Here is a 19,701-nt window from a genome sequence, read left to right as displayed (position 1 = left end):
CTCCTCAGTTAATTCAAAAAGCCCCAAGGAGAAAGGTCAATCAACCAAGAGCATACAGAGGAAAGGCCGAAGGGAGGGATCGCAGTGTCCCTCAGAAGGAATCAGAGAAACGGATTTAACGTAAGTATATAAATCCTCTTTTCTCTTTCATCCAGTCTGGGGGACACTGCTTACAATGGGGACGTTCTTAAGCAGCCCCCTAAGGGTGGGACCGCTCTGAAAGCCCCGCTCGTAGAGCACTACGAGCGAAATTTGCATCCGCGGAAGCGAATACATTAAATTGAAAGAATTTGGTAAATGTGTGGACAGAAGACCGAGTGGCTGCCCTGCAAAGTTGGTCAGCAGAAGCCCCATTTCTTGCTGCCCACGACGCCCCTAACAATCTGGTGGAATGGGCCATAAGTCTCCCTGGTGCAGGAAGGTTAGCGCTTATGTAAACTTGCTTAATAGTTGCCGTAATCCATCTTGCAATGGACTGTTTAGAGGCTGGCCAGCCTCTTTTGTTAGACTCATAGAGAACAAACAGGGAATCGGTTCGTCTAATTTGAGATGTTCTTTTGACATAAATACGGAGAGCTCTAACCACATCTAACTTTCCATAGACTGCAGATCAGAATGTGAAGTAGATGAAAAAACCGGAACTACAATTTTGTGGTTCAAATGGAAGGAGGACACTACTTTTGGAACAAAAGTGGGGAGTGTTCTCAAAACCGCTCTGTCCTCGTGAAAAACCAGATATGGTTCCCGGAAAGACAGAGCTCCCAATTCCGACACCCTACGTGCCGATGCAATTGCCAAAAGAAAAACAACCTTCCAGGTCAAACACCTAAAATTTGCCTCAAGTAAGGGCTCAAAAGGAGGCCCTTTGAGCATGTCCAGTACCAGGTTAAGATCCCATGGTGCTGTAGGCGGAACATAGGGAGGTTGAATATGTAAGACTCTTTGAAGAAAAGTCTTGATATCTGGCAAATCCGCTAATTTCAGTTGAAAGAAGACTAAAAGTGCTGATACCTGAACCTTTAGGGAACCTAAACGAAGCCCTGCTTCCAGCCCATCCTGAAGAAAAGCCAATAAGCGAGGGACACGAAAGGAAGACGTGTGACATGTCCTATTTTCACACCATCTGATATAGGCTCACCAAATCCGATGATAGATGCAAGCTGAAACTGGTTTTCGAGGAAAAACCCCTAGCTCTCAAGAGGCTGACTTCAACAGCCATGCCGCTAAACTGAGCCGAGGTAAATTCTGGTGATGGAAGGGACCTTGAAGAAGAAGGTCATCTTGTGACGGAAGATGAAATCCTTGTCCTACCGCCATTGAGATTGTGTCCGCGTACCACACTCGGCGTGGCCATGAGGGAGCTACTAGAATTACCGGCAGACCGCCTTGCCTTACTCGTCTGAGCACGCGAGGAAGCATGGGAATCGGAGGAAACAGGTATCCCAACCTGAATTCCCATGACATCGTCATTACGTTCACTGCCACCGCTAAGGGGTCTCCTGCCCTTGCGCAAAACCTGTGAACTTTTTTGTTGTGTCTGGAGGCCATGAGATCTATATCCGGAAGACCTCACCTCTGAACTAGAAGCTGAAAAACTTCCGGATGGAGTGACCACTCCCCCGGCATCATTTGATTTTGACTCAGGTAGTCGGCCTCCCAATTCTTTATTCCCAGAATGAATACTGTCGAGATTGCTGGAACATACTGTTCTGCCCAAGCAAAAATCTGAGCTGCAATTTGCATTGCGGCTGCACTCCTGGTTCCTCCCTGCCTGTTGACATATGCCACAGCCGTGGCATTGTCGGAATGAATTCTGACAGGGTGGCCCCGAAGGAGGGTCTGTGCCCCCCGACGAGCTAAAAGAATTGCCTTCAACTCCAACACGTTTATTGATAAGGCTGATTCCTGAACAGACCAAAGTCCCTGGAGCCGGAGGTACAGGATTACCGCCCCCCAACCTCTCAGGCTGGCGTCTGTTGTGGCTATGATCCATGACCATAGAGCGAAAGACCTGCCCACTGACATGTGATCCTGATTCAGCCACCACTGGAGCGATTCTCTCACCCCCGGAGACAGCGAGATCCTCTGGAGATCCAAGCGTAGGTGGGATCCTGACCATTTCTGTAACAGATCCCACTGGAAGCATCGAGAATGAGCCCGACCGAAGGGGATCGTTTCGAAGGAGGCCACCATCTTCCCAAGCAGCCGCATGCACAAATGAATTGAGGGATTGGGAGAGGACAAGACCTGAGTTGTTATAGCCCGGATCGAACTGATCTTCTCCGTAGGCCGGAACACCTTCTGCCGACTGGTATCCATGATGAGCCCCAGGAAGACCATGCGTTGACACGGAACCATCTGGGATTTCTTTAAGTTTATCAGCCACCCATGGCTGTCGAGGACCGCTATGGTGAGTGATAAGTGCCGACGTAAGCAAATCTCAGAGGAGGATTTGATGAGTAGATCGTCTAAATAAGGGACGACCTGACCTCCCTCTAGGTGAAGACACGCTGCCATCACCGACATGATCTTCGTGAAGACCCTTGGAGCTGTGAAGAGGCCGAAAGGAAGAGCCCGGAACTCATAGTGGGAGTTCCCTACTGTGAACCTCAGGAGAGACTGATGACTGCTCCAAATAGGAATGTGGAGGTATGCATTTTTTATGTCTATGGATGCCATAAACTGATCATTCTCTAGGTCATTTATCACCGGCCTTAGGGACTCCATTTGAAATTTGTCCACTCTTAAGTGCACATTGAGGCTCTTTAGGTTTAAAATGGGTCAAAATGACCCGTCCGGCTTCTTGACCAGAAAAAGATTTGAATAAAACCCTTTTCTTTTCTGGTTGTCTGGGACCCTGCAAATAACTTTTTGCGTAAGAAGAGAGGCGACACAGGCCTGCATTGCCTGTCTTCTTTGGGGATCTCGGGGTAGCGAGGTTACAAAGAAGCGCTGTGGTATCGGCCCCATCAGCTCTATCATGTACCCTCTTGAAATAATGCCCCAGCGCCCCGCCCCCTCTTGGAGAATAGAGTGGCAGTCAGGACGCAGGCTTCTCCTGAGTCTTAGAGGCTTGGCGCCTAGCTGCAAATGAGGACCTGCCTCTGACAGACGAGCCTCGAGAATTCGGTTGTCTACCCTTAAACGACTGGCCCCTGGGCAAGGATGTACCCAGAAAGGAGCTAAACCGAGGGGTCCGGCTTCTACCGGAGAAAACCGGCAAAGAGGTGCTCTTGCCCCCCGTTGCCTGGGAAATCATGTTATCTAATTCCGGGCCAAACAGACCTGCTGCAGAAAAAGGAATGGATTCCATAGATTTCTTTGACTCAGAATCCCCTTCCCAGGATTTCAGCCATAACGTTCTTCTTGCTGAAACAGACGCAGCCTGAATAGAGGAGGACACAGAAGCTATGCTCTGAGCCGCCTCATAAATATACCCTGATGCCTCCTTTAAATGTAACGCTAGGGTAATCAATTCTGGGTCCTGTTGCTCTGCCCATGCTTCCATGGCCTTGGCAACCCAAGCTAAAGCAAACGTGGGTCTAAAGGAAGAACCCGCTGCTACAAATATAGATTTTAACTGGTATTCCACTCTGAGGTCAGTGATATCTTGCAGAGTTGCTGAGCCCGGGGCTGGAAGGAGAGTGTGATGGGCCAAACGGGCTACAGGAGTAGCCCGGAATTTCCTCCCAGCGAGCCACGTCCTCCTCCTGTAACGGATACAGGGAAGAGAACCTCTTTGGAACAGAGAACTTTTTATCAGGCTGTTTCCAGGCTCCCTCAGCAATATCTCTGAGTTCTACAGAAGGGGGAAAACGAATAACCTTCCTTTTGGCCTTTTTAAAGAGACTTCTGTCTCTAGGACTAGGATCCTCCATTTCTGGGAGGTCCAACGCTTGCCTCACCGCTAAAACCAAATCATTAATAAACTGATATTTAGTGATTTCTTCCTGTTCCAAGGATGGAACCTGGTGGTAAATGTATTAAGCTCCGGGTTCTTCAACACCCGCGAGTTTGGCGTCTTCAGCGCTAAAATTTAAAGCGGCGCTGCCTTGTAAAGGGAAACTTCCCTTTACAAGGCAGCGCCGCTTTAAATAGCATTATTTGTCACAGAGGCTGCCACACTAGATAACAATTGAGTAGATTTGGAGATCATCTGTGCTAAAGAGGAAACCGACTGTGTCAGGAAAGCTACCCAGGCCAGTTCCTCCATCAGTGGGGCTGGAAGGAGCTGGGTTTGCGCAGAGGGGACCTCTCCTTCACAGACTGAGCAGAGCGCCAACGGGTCTTTCTGCCCATTAGGTAATTTAACTTTACATCTGGAACATGTAAAATATTTTGCCATAGGGCCTTTTCCCTTTTCTGACATTTTAAAAAGGAAAAGCACACCAAACACACTTAGATAAGAGATATTTTGAGAGAGACAGAGTAGACAACAAGTAACAGACTAATGTGTAATAAAAGCTGTACTTGTATGTGTGTAACAGATTAAAAGGTATATGTGCAAGTAAGAAGATTTTAACAATCCTACTAGCCTCCCTCCTGTAACCACATAAACAGTCTGTAAATGGTTAAAGAAAGGTTTTGGTACTTAGCCAAAAGGGCCACTCAGGGGAGAAGTCCAACAGCAGTGTCCTGGTGTCTGCTCCCTTGGAGATAAGTTCCTTCCCGGGCTTCTGTTTGGCGCCAGAGGCCGGACTGTACCATCTGTGCTGAGAGCAGGGGAGCTCTTGTGATAGTTCCCCCTCTGCAGCTTTCTGTCTCTCCTTTTTTTTTTTAAAGAACTTATCGTTTTCTCTGGCAGAGTTATGGAGGCCTCCTGAAGAGGTCTCCTGCAGCGTTAATACCCTGATGCCCCCTCCTATTCACCTGAGGGGGGATCTTGGTATGGCCCCTTGACTCTCCTCCTTCTTTCCGTGTACCTCCGCGGTCCGCTGATGAGATCATGGCCGCCGGCAAGGTAAAATGATAAGCGGCGCTCTATGCCTAATGGCAGCGCCGGTTATCGTTAGAGCCTCAAAGAGTGACATCGGTCCGGGAGACCGCTTGTCACTCTGTACTGTGACCGCTAATGCTCTGCCATTGAGAGCAGTCTGCTCTCTCTGAGAGTCCGGTCACTGCTGCCCAGCTTCTGTGTGTTCTCTATATGTAGAACACACTCCCAGCTCTGCCCTAAACTAACTATACTGTAGAAATTAAAGAAAAAATTAATGTTATATAAAAAATAAATGAAATAAATGACTAGCTATTTCTAATAAGCCCAACTCCTTTGGGCACCTAGAAAAAACTGAGGAGGAAGAGGCGGGGGGATTGTAGAGGGGAGGGGTCTGCCAGCAGTGCTAAAGATTAACTAGTTAGGTGCCAACTCCCATGCTCCCCTCCACAACCCATGGTAAGCAGTGTCCCCCAGACTGGATGAAAGAGAAAAACACATATCAATTTACAAAGTGTTTTCAATAAAATTCTGCTCCAATCCCTAGCTTGCCTCCTCATTAGTATCATAAATCCACAGGTAATCTTCCTTTTTTTTACCTGAAATCGTCCAAAGGGATAAAAAAATAAAAAGCAATAAGAAAAGAACAATATGTGCACCTATCAAAGCTGCAATGAGATTGAATGGTCAATGTACATACAGCCAATCAGAGCAACTTGTAAATGATTGGCTGGAGCATGAGAAAACCACTCTGATTGACTTTTTACATTATGATCCCTCCAGGTCATTTGACATAATTCATTCTTGTTGTGGTTTAATTTGCCATTTCCCTTCAGGATTGAAGATGCTCTTTGGATTTAGATGCGTAATAAAAAGTTAAGGGATTAGTGGTGCGACTTGTAATTCTACAGTAGTATTTCACCTATTTTTTAGTTCTCTGGTTGGGGAAGAGGAGCTCTCATTTTTATGTGCCAAATTCCCATATTTATTTTGTTCTGACTAGACTGGAGCTGGATTCACATTATGACAAGGGGGAGCCCTAATTGCAGGTCTTTTATTGTGATCAGCCTATTCTTGCATCGCATGGCGCTGGTAATCTCTTTTTCAGGGGTATTCTATGCTAGTTGACCCATGCTAGGTGTCAGTAATGTGACACCTCGTTTTCTTTGGAATATTTTTCATGTCTCTCAGATGAGTAAGACAGGTGTATATACAGTATATTACAGGTTTTTATTTTTTACCTATGTGGTTTACCTGCTCCCGGCAAGTTCTGATATTCCCACTGGGAATACAAACAAAGACAAAGATGGGTCAGCAGAGATGCTATTTTTCTAGTTTTAAGTAGCAGACATTAGATTGGAGTTTTAGAATTTGGAGTTAAAGATGGTTGATGGTAAATGCTAGAGTGTGTTCTAGGGAGGACTATAATGAATATCACTACTAGGAATTTTTGAAGGAAGGTTACCAGTGCCTATATGATGTCACTTCCAGTTCGTGTTGTGTGCTGACCCGCAGTAAATCTACATGGAAAGAGCAGAAGATTGTCCATAAGGGAATTATACATTATGGAGCCTGAACCCACCGCAAAAGAGTTTTTAGAAAGTTTAAATTAGTTAGTAAGCCTTTCCTTCTCAGTACTTTTAGAGTCTGCTGCAGGAAAAAAAAAACAAGCAAATCTCAACTTCATGTCTGTGCAGAGTATGGCCTATGATGTGTTATGTGCGTATTGTCGCTAACCAATACCAATTGTCGAACCTCGAGTTGTGTTTCCAAAGCACAAAGATTTATTCGCAAATAGTAGAATAAATATGCTCAAGCGAAGTAATAGTAAATACAGCCGTTACTTATCGCAGGCGCTCTGGATCCAGTGCAGTCATTCAATCCTGAAGTCTGGGGACAAGATGTCTGCATGCTGGATCACAAGCTGCTGCTTATATACACAATCAAATACAGTAATACAATGAAGATGGTATAGCTTGCATCTATTGGTCCAGGTCTCAGGAATGTCCAAGGGGTTGTCAATCATTGGCTGGTTCATCCTAAGGAATCCAAAGGAGGGGGTCATCTCTGCAGGGGGTATGCTCTGCTCTTCCCGCCAAGATTCCTTAGTCTTAAGTAGTTCATAATTCCCCATCATTCATAACTTGTGTATGCACTCTGCGATTCCCTCGCAGAGTGAACCAAACAGTAGGATATGTAACAAGGTTCATTATGATACCACTCATGATGTTATTCCTTCAACCCGTTCCGTGTATTTCACTAATATGCATGTAACTATGATATAATATATAAATACTACTATATTTCGACATAACTGACTATGTGTTGCAACTACCATTAATGTGTACTATTTTATAAGTATGCGTGTTTGTGCGAATGAATGGTAAAAGACCAATTACTGTTGCTGCCACGTGTAGTGGATGCGTACGCCCTTTCACGCCGTAGCATGCCCTGGTACGTCGTAGCGTACCGTACGCATCTTTTCAGACAAAGACAACCAAGTTTGCTAGACTTTAATTGAAATGACTTTATCCAATTTGCTGACTTCGACAGATGCAACTTTATGTGTGGATTGTATACCTCAAAACCCCAAAAAAAACATGGTTTAGCCTCCTGAAAAAATTGGAGAGTTAATCTTATGACTGATGAAATCTATGGAAGATACATTTGCAATTGTGTTATGTGCAAGGACATGAGTATGGACATAGAAGATGAGCAACCTGGGCCCTCAGGTGCTGGGTTGTCTTTGGGTCCTCATCTAGCAATGAGTCAGGTGATACTGTGGAGGAACCCAGGTTATTTAACCCTGATCTGATTCTACTTAAATCCATAAACAAAACTATGGGAATAGAAGTGGTGGCCTCTTTACAGCATTGTCTAATTGAGGAGCAAAGAAAAGGCAGAGTGTTCTTTGTACATTGAGTAATTACAGATATAATTTACAGAAAAATGGGAGCAAAATACCAGATGTTAATTTAATTTAGAGATTTTATAAATAGCTACCATTCCATTAGAAGATGGAGGCCCACTGAAGGATGCTTTAAACAGAAAAATGGAAAGTTGCTTTAAGAATGTTCACTTTCCTTAGGTACAATACTAAAGTATGGAGTAGCTATGTCTTCAGTCTCCAGGGCACTTAGAATCTGGGCTGAGACTCTTCATAAGGATACACAAGAAAATAAATCAACCAGATTTACTTCAAAACATTGAAACTATGCAAAAAGAAATTAAATTTTTTAGTGAAGTCCCATTGATTACAATTACTTTCTAGAAGAATGGCTCTAGCAGTAATTGCCAGGAGAGAATAATGGCTGTGTCTTTGGCTGACAGACCCACAGTCAAAGAATTGTTTAACTACACTTCCATTTGTTGGTGATACTTTGGAGAAAAACTGAAATAACACTATTTGCCGCAGGATAGGAGAACTGTTACACATCGGGGTCGTAGTCACACTTATCATGCCCGCTGCTGTTATATCACGGCTATCCGGGTCTCTACTAGTTGCCTGCAGCAGTCTTGAGCATCACTTCTTCATTTGTAAACCAACACCTACTGTTTGTTCCGCTGCATGGGCGTCATACATCCTGGATTCAGTCAGGCGATTTTTCCAGACCAACCAGATTTCAGCAGCTGTGATCACATGATCTGTGCAACCAAAAGGTATTAGGAACACCCTATAAACCTGCTCCTGAGATGTGTTCATTGCCAGAACAACACACTTTCCCTCCTAGGGATAGTTCTTGGCACCAGTGGTTTCCAGCACTGTTCCTGAATACTCTGCATTACCAAGTGATCATCTCTCTGCAAGTATCCAGCATTACCAAAGGGCATATATTTCTGCAAATACTCTGCATTGCCAAGTGATCATCTCTCTGCAAAAAATCTGCATTCATCAAGAGTGCTTACCTCAGCAAAAACTTTGTATTATCTAGTACTTACTCTGCAGTGCTTGGGGTTTTGCCGGTATCACCAGTTCTGTAGCTGGGGCTGGTTCTGAGTCTTTAGGGCTCATTTACAGTTCTGTGCATCGGTCTGTGATTGGCTCACAGTGCTGAATTCTCCATTCCTAGTCACGGTTCTGCTTTCTTGTCTCCAATTCCAGCTCATTCTGTTCTGAGTTTCCATGTGTTACACATTCTGAGTTCCGAATAGTGAGTTCAAACTCCGTGCGCCTGGTTACAGGTGCTGGGGTTGAGTTTCCACAGACAGTTTCAAAGTGCTGCTACAGCGGATTCTAGTTCCGTACTCTGGTGCAGACTCCGGTCCTAGACTCCTATCCTGTTAGTGTTACTCAGTGTACTCCAGATGAGCAGAGTGTTTATCAAGACCTCCAGTTTCTGTTACACTCCTGCTTCAGCAAGACCGAATAAGATAAAAAACAAACATGACCGTGACAAGAACTAGATGTTTCCCTTCATCTTCTTCTCGCCAGTAACTAAAACAGGCAAAAAAATTTTGGCAGGGGAAGTAGTATTTTCCGCAATTTTGTGGTATCACGTTTAAACAGTCCTTTCATTCCATTATGAAGAAAGAAAGCAAGCTGGGGAGAAAGACCTCACAATGATTTGTCCCTAAATATACTGCGTGGGTAGGATTTCAAAGTACGCAGAGACTTGGATGCTCATCACTCAAAGGATTGCATCTCTGGGATTGCATCATCATTTACAGAGGATACAAGATTTTGTTCCGCTTTTATTACAAGTTTTTTCTAATAAAAAAATCATCAGGAGGTTTCCGAACAGTCCTAGATATGAGGCCACTCAAATTAATTTACGCAAGACATTTCCACATGGAGTCAGTGCAATCCATTCTCCAAGCTTTAGAGGATGATCTCCACATTCCTATTATACGTGAGATGTAATCAGTTCCTCAGTTTTATTGTTCTGGGTCAACATTTCCATGTCTACCATTCGGACTGTACACTTCTCCAATGACCTTCACCAAGGTGCTTGTGGTCTTTATGGCCGCTCTCTGAAAACAAGGAAAGATATGGCCTTATTTCGACATTCTGGTAACAGGAAACTCTGAAGAAATCGTCCAAAAAATAATTATCCAATTGATAATGTTTTCTGCAAAAACACAATCCAATCATCAACACAGCAAAAAGCAACCTAGTACCGTGTCAACCGTTACAGTTCCTAAGAGAACAGATAAACACAGCAAAAGACAGAGTCCCTGTCAAAATAAACACTTCTGAAAATGCAACATCTAACAGTAATTGTCTATGCCGGTTAGGAATGTTTTCATCCATCATAGGTTTTTGCTTGAGCAAGGTGGTATATCCGAAGCCTTCAAAGGACATACTGAATCAGTGATATCACAATCTAAAATTACTTATTCAACAGATCACACTTACAAATACTGCAAGGAAATTACTTGAAAATGTAAGATTAAAGTTCAAGGAGTGTCTCTCTCTCACAACCAGAAAGGACTGTGCTCACAACAGTGTCAGATCCAAAGGACTATGGGAGTACATGGTAATATCATAGAAATGAGGACAGTATGATATGTCATTTAGCACTTTCAAGCCCTCCCAAGACACAAACATGTCAGGATTTTTCCAACCACCAGATAGACCTGATGGTGACATATTCAAATACCAAGGTAATAAAGTCAACACCAGAACAAAGAGAAAATGCTTTATCCATTCAATGGTATTTTGAACTAGGGTATGTGTTCTCTCTGTTTTCTCTCATTGCCGATACACTACGCACAAAAGCAGCAGAAGTAGTAGCTGTACTTCCTCTCTCCATGCCACTAGTGGTGTGCAAGACTGGAGAATGCTTTTGGAACAGTCTTGGCCTCCACCAGTCCAGTCAGACCTTTTACATATGGTGCCAATTCTACATTCCAACCCAAAGATCCTGTCTTTGAATGTATGGAGATTGAGCAGTCATTGCTAAAACGCAAGTGAGTCTCATATAAAGTGATTGAGGTACTTTCACCTAAATCATTTGATCCAGCTTATCCTAAAACTCCACAAACTCTAGACTTTCATCAAAATGAATTAGACAAGGGTTTTGCTCTCACTACCATGAAAGCTCAGGTGTTTGCACTTAATGTTTTTCTTGATATGGCACTAGATTCTCTAATATATGATCTTTTTGAATCGCCGCAGGAAGTATCCCCCAAATCCCTCTTTTATAGGCCATTCACTGGGCAAACCAGTGCCAAATTGCCTAATCACTCACTTTGTGTTAACCTTTGCAGTTATAGCTTTTACTGATTGTAGCACTTGAATACACTGTAAAAGAAAGTTTGACATACCAACCAACAGTCAAGACAAAAGTATTGGAGGGACAGTGGTCTAAAATTGAGATTGTACCGCCTAAATTGGTACTGTTTGGGGTTATATTAAAATCTGTTAAAGCCTTGTATTGTGTGACATGTTTACAACCTTACAAAAGTTTGCCTTACACTATGGTGGAATGAGGAATTATAGACTATAGCAGCGGTTCCCAAAGTGTGCGCCATGGAACCCAGGGGTGTCGCGGTGCTGTCACAGGGGTGCCGTGGGCAGAGGAAAAAACAAAACTTAGCAATCCAACGGCGCCCGGGACAAAGCATCCTGCTCCCTCCTCATTGAATGTCGGGCGTGACGTCATCACGTCCGACATATTCAGTGAGCAGCGGCAGGAGAGGAGGATGCTGGGTCCCAGGCGCCACCGGATTGGTAAGAAGACAGAAGAGAAGACAGGAGAAATAGAAGAAAGAAGGCCAAGTATGGTAAGTAAAGAAACGGATGGGAAATGGTGATAGGAAACTGCAATGGAGAGTGTGTGGATGAAGGAGGGCACAGAGTGTGTGGATGGTGGATGAAGGAGGGCACAGAGTGTGAGGATGAAGGGGCACGGTGTGATGATTTTTGTACATATATTGTAGCTGTAAATTATTCTTTGACAGAAATATAATTGAAAAAAATATATAAAAATATTCTTTTCCTTTGGATTTATGTGTATTATTTTTGCAAACAACTTACTAAGTATTTCTGCCCTGACCCAACTACTTATAAAATGGGACTGCTCGGTAATTATTTTGGAAGGGTGCCTTGAAAAAATTGTGGAGACTCTAAGGGGGGTATTCAATTGACGGCGTGACTGCCGAAAATCCCGCGCTCTAAAAATATTACCGTTAATACGGTAATCCTGTGCATAAATACCGTTAATACGGTAATTTACTCGCTGAAATCCAGCGAGATATTACCGTAGTAACGGTAATATTTTTAGAGCGCAGGATTTTGGGCGATCCCGCCGTCAATTGAATACCCCCCTAAGGGGCATATTCAATTGTTGGCGTTACAGCCAAATTTAACGTGCCCCACGCACCATTACGATAATAGTGCGTGTAAATACCGGTATTTACGGTACTTTTCTGGCTGGATTTCAGCTTGCGGCTCAGGGAGATCTTTTTTTGCACCGGAATTCAGCATTAACTTAATTACTGAATGAACTCGGGCTCCGAGAATTAGTCAATGTGAAAAAAAACCCTGTTTTATACAAATGTTTTGCGCACAGATTAATTCATTCACAGAAGTTGAGTTCCGAAGCTGACAAGTTGACGTTTCTGTATATGAAGCATCTTTATTCACCATCCCACACATGCCAGGTATATACTTTTTCAGTGTACCGTGTACCAGGTTTTTGTTTTTGCTGTAATTCTGAGTCAAGTTTACATTTCAATCTACTGCTAACATATAAACTGTGCAGGGCACAATGCTGGATAATCTGTATCAGTAACCAATACAAAGCACACGTTAATGTTGCCAATACATTTCTCATACACAGCTTCTGTAATCTTTCTTCCCGCCGCTTCCGCCGCCATCGTCTACAAATAAAACCGCCTGTTTGTAACAACCCGGCTATTAGTACAGGTTCCGCTCACTTACTTTCGAATTAGCAGCACGAAATTAAGGCGAGCCCCGCCTACCGGCTCAAGGCCACATCCAATCCAAACTGACATTATTAGCTGACCCAACCAATCCCCATCCAGCTCCGACTTGCAGCTGTCAAGCCTGCTCCGGCTTCCCAATGGTTTTTGGACAAGGCCAACGCCTAAACGGCTTCCGTAGCGTCTTGACTGTTGCCCACAGCAACTAGCTCCTCCTCGGTGCAGTCTCTGCCGTGAGTGACTGCCAAACCGGCAGCTTCTCCACCAATCAGAGGATCTTACGACGAGAAAGACCGTCCTTTCCGCCAATCAGAGGCTTAGGCTCGTTCGGCGGCCCCTGCAGCGGGGCACACAGCCCGATGTCACGTTATCAGCCCGGATAATAACAACAACAAGATGCAGCTTTCGATGCGAGGAGGTGAGTCCGGCCCTTCACATAGCATTATCTCTGCACCAGCATACTGGTGATCCAATGCTTGTTGGAGGGATATGTAGAGCATGATGAGACTTGTAGTTCACCAACAGCTGACGAATTTCAATGTCAGACGGGCAAGCAAGTTCATTTTATATCTCTTACTTGCTTAGGTAGCTGTGTGTTTATTGTAGCTACACATCCTATCAGAACTGCTGCATAAAAACATAGATTTTGATGGCAGAATATAACTTACATATCTGCCTTTTTTGTGTGTGTTTTGTCTTAATCTCTTAAATTTTAACCATAACAATAGGATTTCCCAAGTATTCTTTAATTATTTTACTTTATAAACCTCATCACCACAACTGAGTGAAAAGTTCATTGTTATGTTAACTTTCTGTCTTCCTACAACTTCAGAATGTGTCCCCTTGTTCCAGAGATCCTCTAGTTTTAAAGACACTGCTTTCCTGAGCTCTAATAATATCTTTGATATATTTGAAAGTTTCTATCATTTCACATCTGTCTCTTCTCTCCTCTAAGCTGCATGTTCAATCATTGTGTCTTTCATGAAAAGTTTTGTTATACAGCCCATTCATTTTATTAGCTCTTTTCCTATTTTAGTTTATTCTATTTTAGTATTGTCTTTTTGGATGTATGGCCTTCAGAACTGTTTACAGTAGTTGATGTCAAGCCTTACCAATGTCAGTATAACCCCCTCTTCCTGCTACTAATACTGCTTTGTACAAAAAAGTATTCTACTTGCTCTCTCTACTTATTGACTACAATTCTTGCTTACCTTCATATCATCTGAATCTATATTCCTATGGTCTCTTACCTCTGTTGTTGTTGGCATTAATTCACTTTGTGTTCTGTATCTGGATTTTTGTGTCCCACAGTAATTATTTTACATTTTAATGTATTCTACTAAAGATTCCACACTTTTGTCCAGTCTTCTATTTTCTGTAGACTGTTTTGCATTTGTTTTTGTTTTAACCCCTTGCAGTGTGTGAACCCTGGTCCAAATCTTTGTACAATCTGCAAAAAGACATAGCTTCATTTGTCGACAAAAAGTAATGTTATTAATGAATACATTAAACAAAACAAGACCAAGGAGTGATTCCTGTGGTACTCCACTGGTTACCAGCTCTTCATTTGTTTGACACTAAATGATCAATTTTTTTTTTACTTTTTTTTAAGTCTCCCTACTGTTTATGTGATACTTGTAGGTCTAGAGTTATCATATGCTTATCCTTCTTATGTTAGTGGAAGCAGTGGAATTACATTTGCCATTCTCTAATCACCTTGAATTACACCCGCCAGCAGTGATTGATTAACAAGTTTGGTAAACGGCGCTGCAAGTACTATTTTCACTACTATCTCCACTGTTCCAACATCAATGGTAGCTAAATCTTTAGCTCCAACACGTACAACAAAACCAACCGCTCCACCTTGACTCAGGGATTCAACAATTTTTACTACATGCCTCCTATGTCTCTTCGCAGTAGCTCTGGCAGGCACCTAACTTATATATTTATTTCATGACCAACTCCTAGATCTATATCTCTAACAATAGAATGTCCTATGATAAGCTTCCTACATTCAATTGACTGTTGTTGGAGGACATCACTGTTTCCAGAACCACCAACTTCCTGGAGGCTCATACATCATGCCCCTGGTATAGTTTCTTTGATGAACATGGTGGTACATGGTTGCTTATGAGATGAAGAACATGTCACATAATTAGTCCTCAACTAACCATGTGCAACAGTCTACAGCAATTAGCAGCCTAAAGCTATCCTACCACTTTTAGGTTTTCTAAAAATACAAGTGAAAAGAGAATATACACATTATATATTATTTGGCGTAACAATAGTACTGTACAATGAATGCCTTTACCTGCTTTCATTTACCCAGAATTCTGGCCTATACACTCTAATTGTAATTCTGATGATGGTATCATCTTACAACATTCACCACTGGTATTCCACCTGTGACTTATTTTCATTATTTCACTTTACCCAACATAAAATAGAAACATAACATAACATAAACAAAATGTTGAAAAAAAAAACCCTCCAGTTTTTCAAGTTCCATAAATTACATATAGCAATGCCCATTACCCCTTAAAAATTGCACCCAAAATCCACACAGGACACAGTGGAATCAGGAGGCTAAGGGATCAGAGCTGTGATTCAAAAGGTGTCAAACCAGCAGAGTCCATGTAGCAGGCACCTGTCTATAATAAGCCATTGTGCCTAGGTAAAACCGATAATTTAAACTATATATTTTCTATAAGTCACCTCTAATTCTTGAACACCTATTAGCCTGTTTGTATTATCCAACCTAACCAATTTGTTACTGAGTGCAACTTGATTTACTTTGTTGTGCCTCAAAATACTAATAACATTCTCAAATATATGTGAAATATTTTTCATATCTCCTTGCTGGAGTTATGATTACTGACTGACTCTTTGTAATGTACCACAGGTGGAATAATTCTGGGTTTGAGAACACTGATCTATGTCTTGAGCTGATAGTGTCATAAAGCACACGGTTACTGACAGGGATTGCATGAAAGACCATTATATTTAGTAGTAAACCGTATATGGAAAGCAGGAGGCAGATTCAACATATTTTCTAACAGTATGAAAAGATTGTCACTGCAGGTTTTGTAAGGTGAAAAGGATCAAATGTGCAAATGTTTTCAATCAATTAAGCAAATCCTTAAATAAACCATTGTGCTTTTATGTGGGCAGATTCTTCCAGTTTTTTTCATGGATAAAATTACATGTACATTGTTCACAGTGAGACGAGCTTTGAGAGCTATGCAGAGCAAACCTTTGTCACTATATTCCACTTTGTACAAGGTTTAACTTTATTATTTGTGTTTCAATTATTTTTATTTGCAGACAGTCATAAATCCATATAAGATGCATGGTGTTCTGTGTATAGAAGAAAAGGGTTCACTTAAAATAACAGACAGTCCTGTTTAGAAATAAACAGCTATAAATATGGACAAGATGACATTCATCTCTCAAAACCACAGTGCTGCTAAAGAAGTTACAAGGTAAGATTATGATTAATAGTCATTTTTATTATGGAGCCAACTCTTATGAAATCACATTATGTTCCAGAACATGTTTAGTTATAATAATCTCTTTAGTCCCGGATCACATTGGCAATTTCTCTGCACTGTGGCATGCATATGTGTTTATTTTGATACTTGCTATAGAAAATTTACCTTTTTAACAATAAATTCATTCATTTTTTAAAAATGTTGTTTAGAGGTATAGATTAGTAATTGAAGTAAAATTATATGTTACTTGTACACAGTATTCAGCCATTTTATGGGCAGAACCAATTCATGAGGATGCAGCCCGGTGGCTAAGTGGTTAGCACTTCTGCCTTACAGCACTGGGGTCATGAGTTCAATTCCCGACCATGGCCTTATCTGTAAGCAGTTTGTATGTTCTCCCTGTGTTTGCGTGGGTTTCCTCCGGGTGCTCCAGTTTCCTCCCACACTCCAAAAACACACTGGTAGGTTAATTGGCTGCTAACAAAATTGACCCTAGTCTGTCTGTCTGTTTGTCTGTGTGTTAGGGAATTTAGACCGCAAGCCTCAATGGGGCAGGGACTGATGTGAATGAGTTCTCTGTACAGCGCTGCGGGATTAGTGGCGCTATATAAATAAATGGTAATAATAATAATCAATTCATTAGCCACCAGTGACATCTCTAATGCTTAGTGACTTGATAAGCACATTCTTATGAATATTGATTTTGGCCTATCTATACCTGGTCATTGGGATAGTTGTAAATCAGTGTTTGGTCATATGTTTTAGATGGCTATGCTGCCTGCCACCTTCAGAGCAGTTCCTAGCCATACTGTCTCCAATGATGCAGTAAATTCAAGGTTTAATAAATACATTACTTTTTGATTAATTACATGGAGTGCAGACACCAGCAGTACATAAAAAGTTACGTATAAGTGCCTTGTGGGGACTTTTGAAATGACGTGGACAGATATCAGATACACCTTTTTTCTTTATTTCTTTTTTTTTTGTACTCTTTGTAGCTGCACTCTTATGTAATTGAGTGTTAATTTATGTGTTAATTATAACTGAGTAGCTGTGTAATATCCTTTTAAAAAGAAAAAGAAATGACCATCTGGGGCACTCATAAATGGATGTGAACATATATATTTTTATTATGTTTATATGTTGAATGTAATAAAATCAATCTTTATTAGTATCTGATTAAAAACAGTTATCTAATAGCGAAATATAAAAAGTGATAGTGGAAACATTGATTATTATAAACATAAATTCAGTTAAGATAGACAAAGAATTGTCTAGCCGCGAGGCTACTCGTGTATCTTAGGACTTATTCAAATGAATTCTGTAATAGATCCACCTTATTAGGTATTGCAATACTCCTAATTTAAATATAAATACTTTGTATTGCCTCTGTTATTTCACATAATTAATATATACTCATAGATAGGATTCAGCATTGGATGGTATAGAATCAGATTATCCCACTAATCCCTTACTGGTTATAAATGGTTTTGATTAGCTCCTAATAGTCAGTTCATAAATTATTATTATGAATGCTTTATATTTCTTCTGTTGTTCTACCTTTGTATTCTCATATATAAATATCCAGCAGTAGGTAATATTGGTTATAATAAACCCTCGGATCCCTTATTAGGTATTATTGATTCCAACACTCTAATACTAGTCTGTTCGTGAATTAATAAGGTATAAACTGAAGCAGTAGATAGGGAAACAATTATAGCGGTCAGCGGTAGAGATCTTAGGGATAGCAATTTAGATCCATTCTACGGGATCAATCTATATAGGAAGTCCCAGTTTGAGCGGAATATCTCAGAGTCTAAGGTCAATGTGTAGCTCCTCTGATGTCTCGATTATCCTCATATGCAGCCAGCTAGTAGGTCCTTGAGGAAGGATATCCTACCTTATTAATTCACGAACAGACTAGTATTAGAGTGTTGGAATCAATAATACCTAATAAGGGATCTGAGGGTTTATTATAACCAATATTACCTACTGCTGGATTTTTATATATGAGAATACAAAGGTAGAACAACAGAAGAAATATAAAGCATTCATAATAATAATTTATGAACTGACTATTAGGAGCTAATCAAAACCATTTATAACCAGTAAGGGATTAGTGGGATAATCTGATTCTATACCATCCAATGCTGAATCCTATCTATGAGTATATATTAATTATGTGAAATAACAGAGGCAATACAAAGTATTTATATTTAAATTAGGAGTATTGCAATACCTAATAAGGTGGATCTATTACAGAATTCATTTGAATAAGTCCTAAGATACACGAGTAGCCTCGCGGCTAGACAATTCTTTGTCTATCTTAACTGAATTTATGTTTATAATAATCAATGTTTCCACTATCACTTTTTATATTTCGCTATTAGATAACTGTTTTTAATCAGATACTAATAAAGATTGATTTTATTACATTCAACATATAAATATAATAAAAATATATATGTTCACATCCATTTATGAGTGCCCCAGATGGTCATTTCTTTTTCTTTTTCTTTTTAAAAGGTTATTACAAATCTTTGACCGGGTGCACCCCTCCTTAATAAAGTTATTTTCACCATATTAATGGGGAAAGAGGTATCTATACAATAAGAGGAGGTTTAATGGTACACCTGGTGCAGTCAACTTTTCTTTCTAATAGCTGTGTAATATGTCAGTTACTTTAATTCTGTCACTGATTATTCCAGAGTTTAACTTATATCCCTAGTTATACTGATTTTTAGATATTTTTTCACTGGTGTTGTGAAATGTATTTTGTGATTTTAAAAAGTTTATTTGATAATACTTTTTTGCAGAGCTTGTACTGGTGAAGTGTATAATGAATCCACTGAGTACCTCCAGAGATAAACTTGTCTTGTTATTCTTCTTTGGTATACAATATTTATTCCTAGTTTAAAAAGAAATTGAGTGTTGGAAAGATGTAGAACACTTAATTACAACAGTACCTTTCATTTTTTTTAACACATTCACTGTAACAAATATTTTTATTTTATGCTTTCTATTTTGTTTGTTTTTATCTGTTTTTTTTTGAGACTTCTTTAATAGTGTTGCTCAAAAGTTTCAATCTACATTCAAACCATCACAACAAATGGTTTATTCATTTTATCTCTCTAGTGCAGTGATGGGCAACCTGAGATAATTTGGGGGCCGCATGGTGCGAACTTTGAACCTTCAAAAGGACCACCTATTACTCTTAATCTCAGTAATAAGTTAAAACAATACATTTAATCAAATAAAGAGACACTTATCTGAAATAACATGTCAGCGGACATTTTAAACAAGTATTACAAGCTATAACAACCAAATCTGCCGATAAACCAGGAAGGGGCTGGTGGCTGCAGGTAGGTGGCCGTAGAGCTGTTTGCTGCC

At 40.9% G+C, this 19,701-nt stretch overlaps 1 protein-coding gene across 3 annotated transcripts in view; it reads left to right on the top strand.

Annotated features, from left to right (window-relative positions):
* Positions 1-19,701, top strand: part of CCDC171 (coiled-coil domain containing 171) — a 119,368-nt gene that overhangs the window by 28,230 nt on the left and 71,437 nt on the right. The window contains exons 1-2 of one of the 3 annotated variants that reach the window (XM_075210876.1): positions 13,023-13,238; positions 16,145-16,302. The exons of 1 other annotated variant lie outside the window; for it this stretch is intronic. In XM_075210876.1, the coding sequence (XP_075066977.1) occupies positions 16,247-16,302 (56 nt within the window). In that variant the 5' untranslated portion in view covers positions 13,023-13,238; positions 16,145-16,246. Of the gene's footprint in view, positions 1-13,022; positions 13,239-16,144; positions 16,303-19,701 lie in introns of those variants that run through there. One more of the 3 variants, XM_075210874.1, reaches the window with a different exon arrangement.

The sequence above is a fragment of the Mixophyes fleayi genome, chromosome 1 (genome assembly GCF_038048845.1).
Source record: "Mixophyes fleayi isolate aMixFle1 chromosome 1, aMixFle1.hap1, whole genome shotgun sequence".
Lineage (NCBI taxonomy): Eukaryota > Metazoa > Chordata > Amphibia > Anura > Limnodynastidae > Mixophyes > Mixophyes fleayi.
The sequence above is the reverse complement of the archived record's forward strand: the minus strand, read 5'-3'. Positions and strand labels throughout refer to the sequence as shown.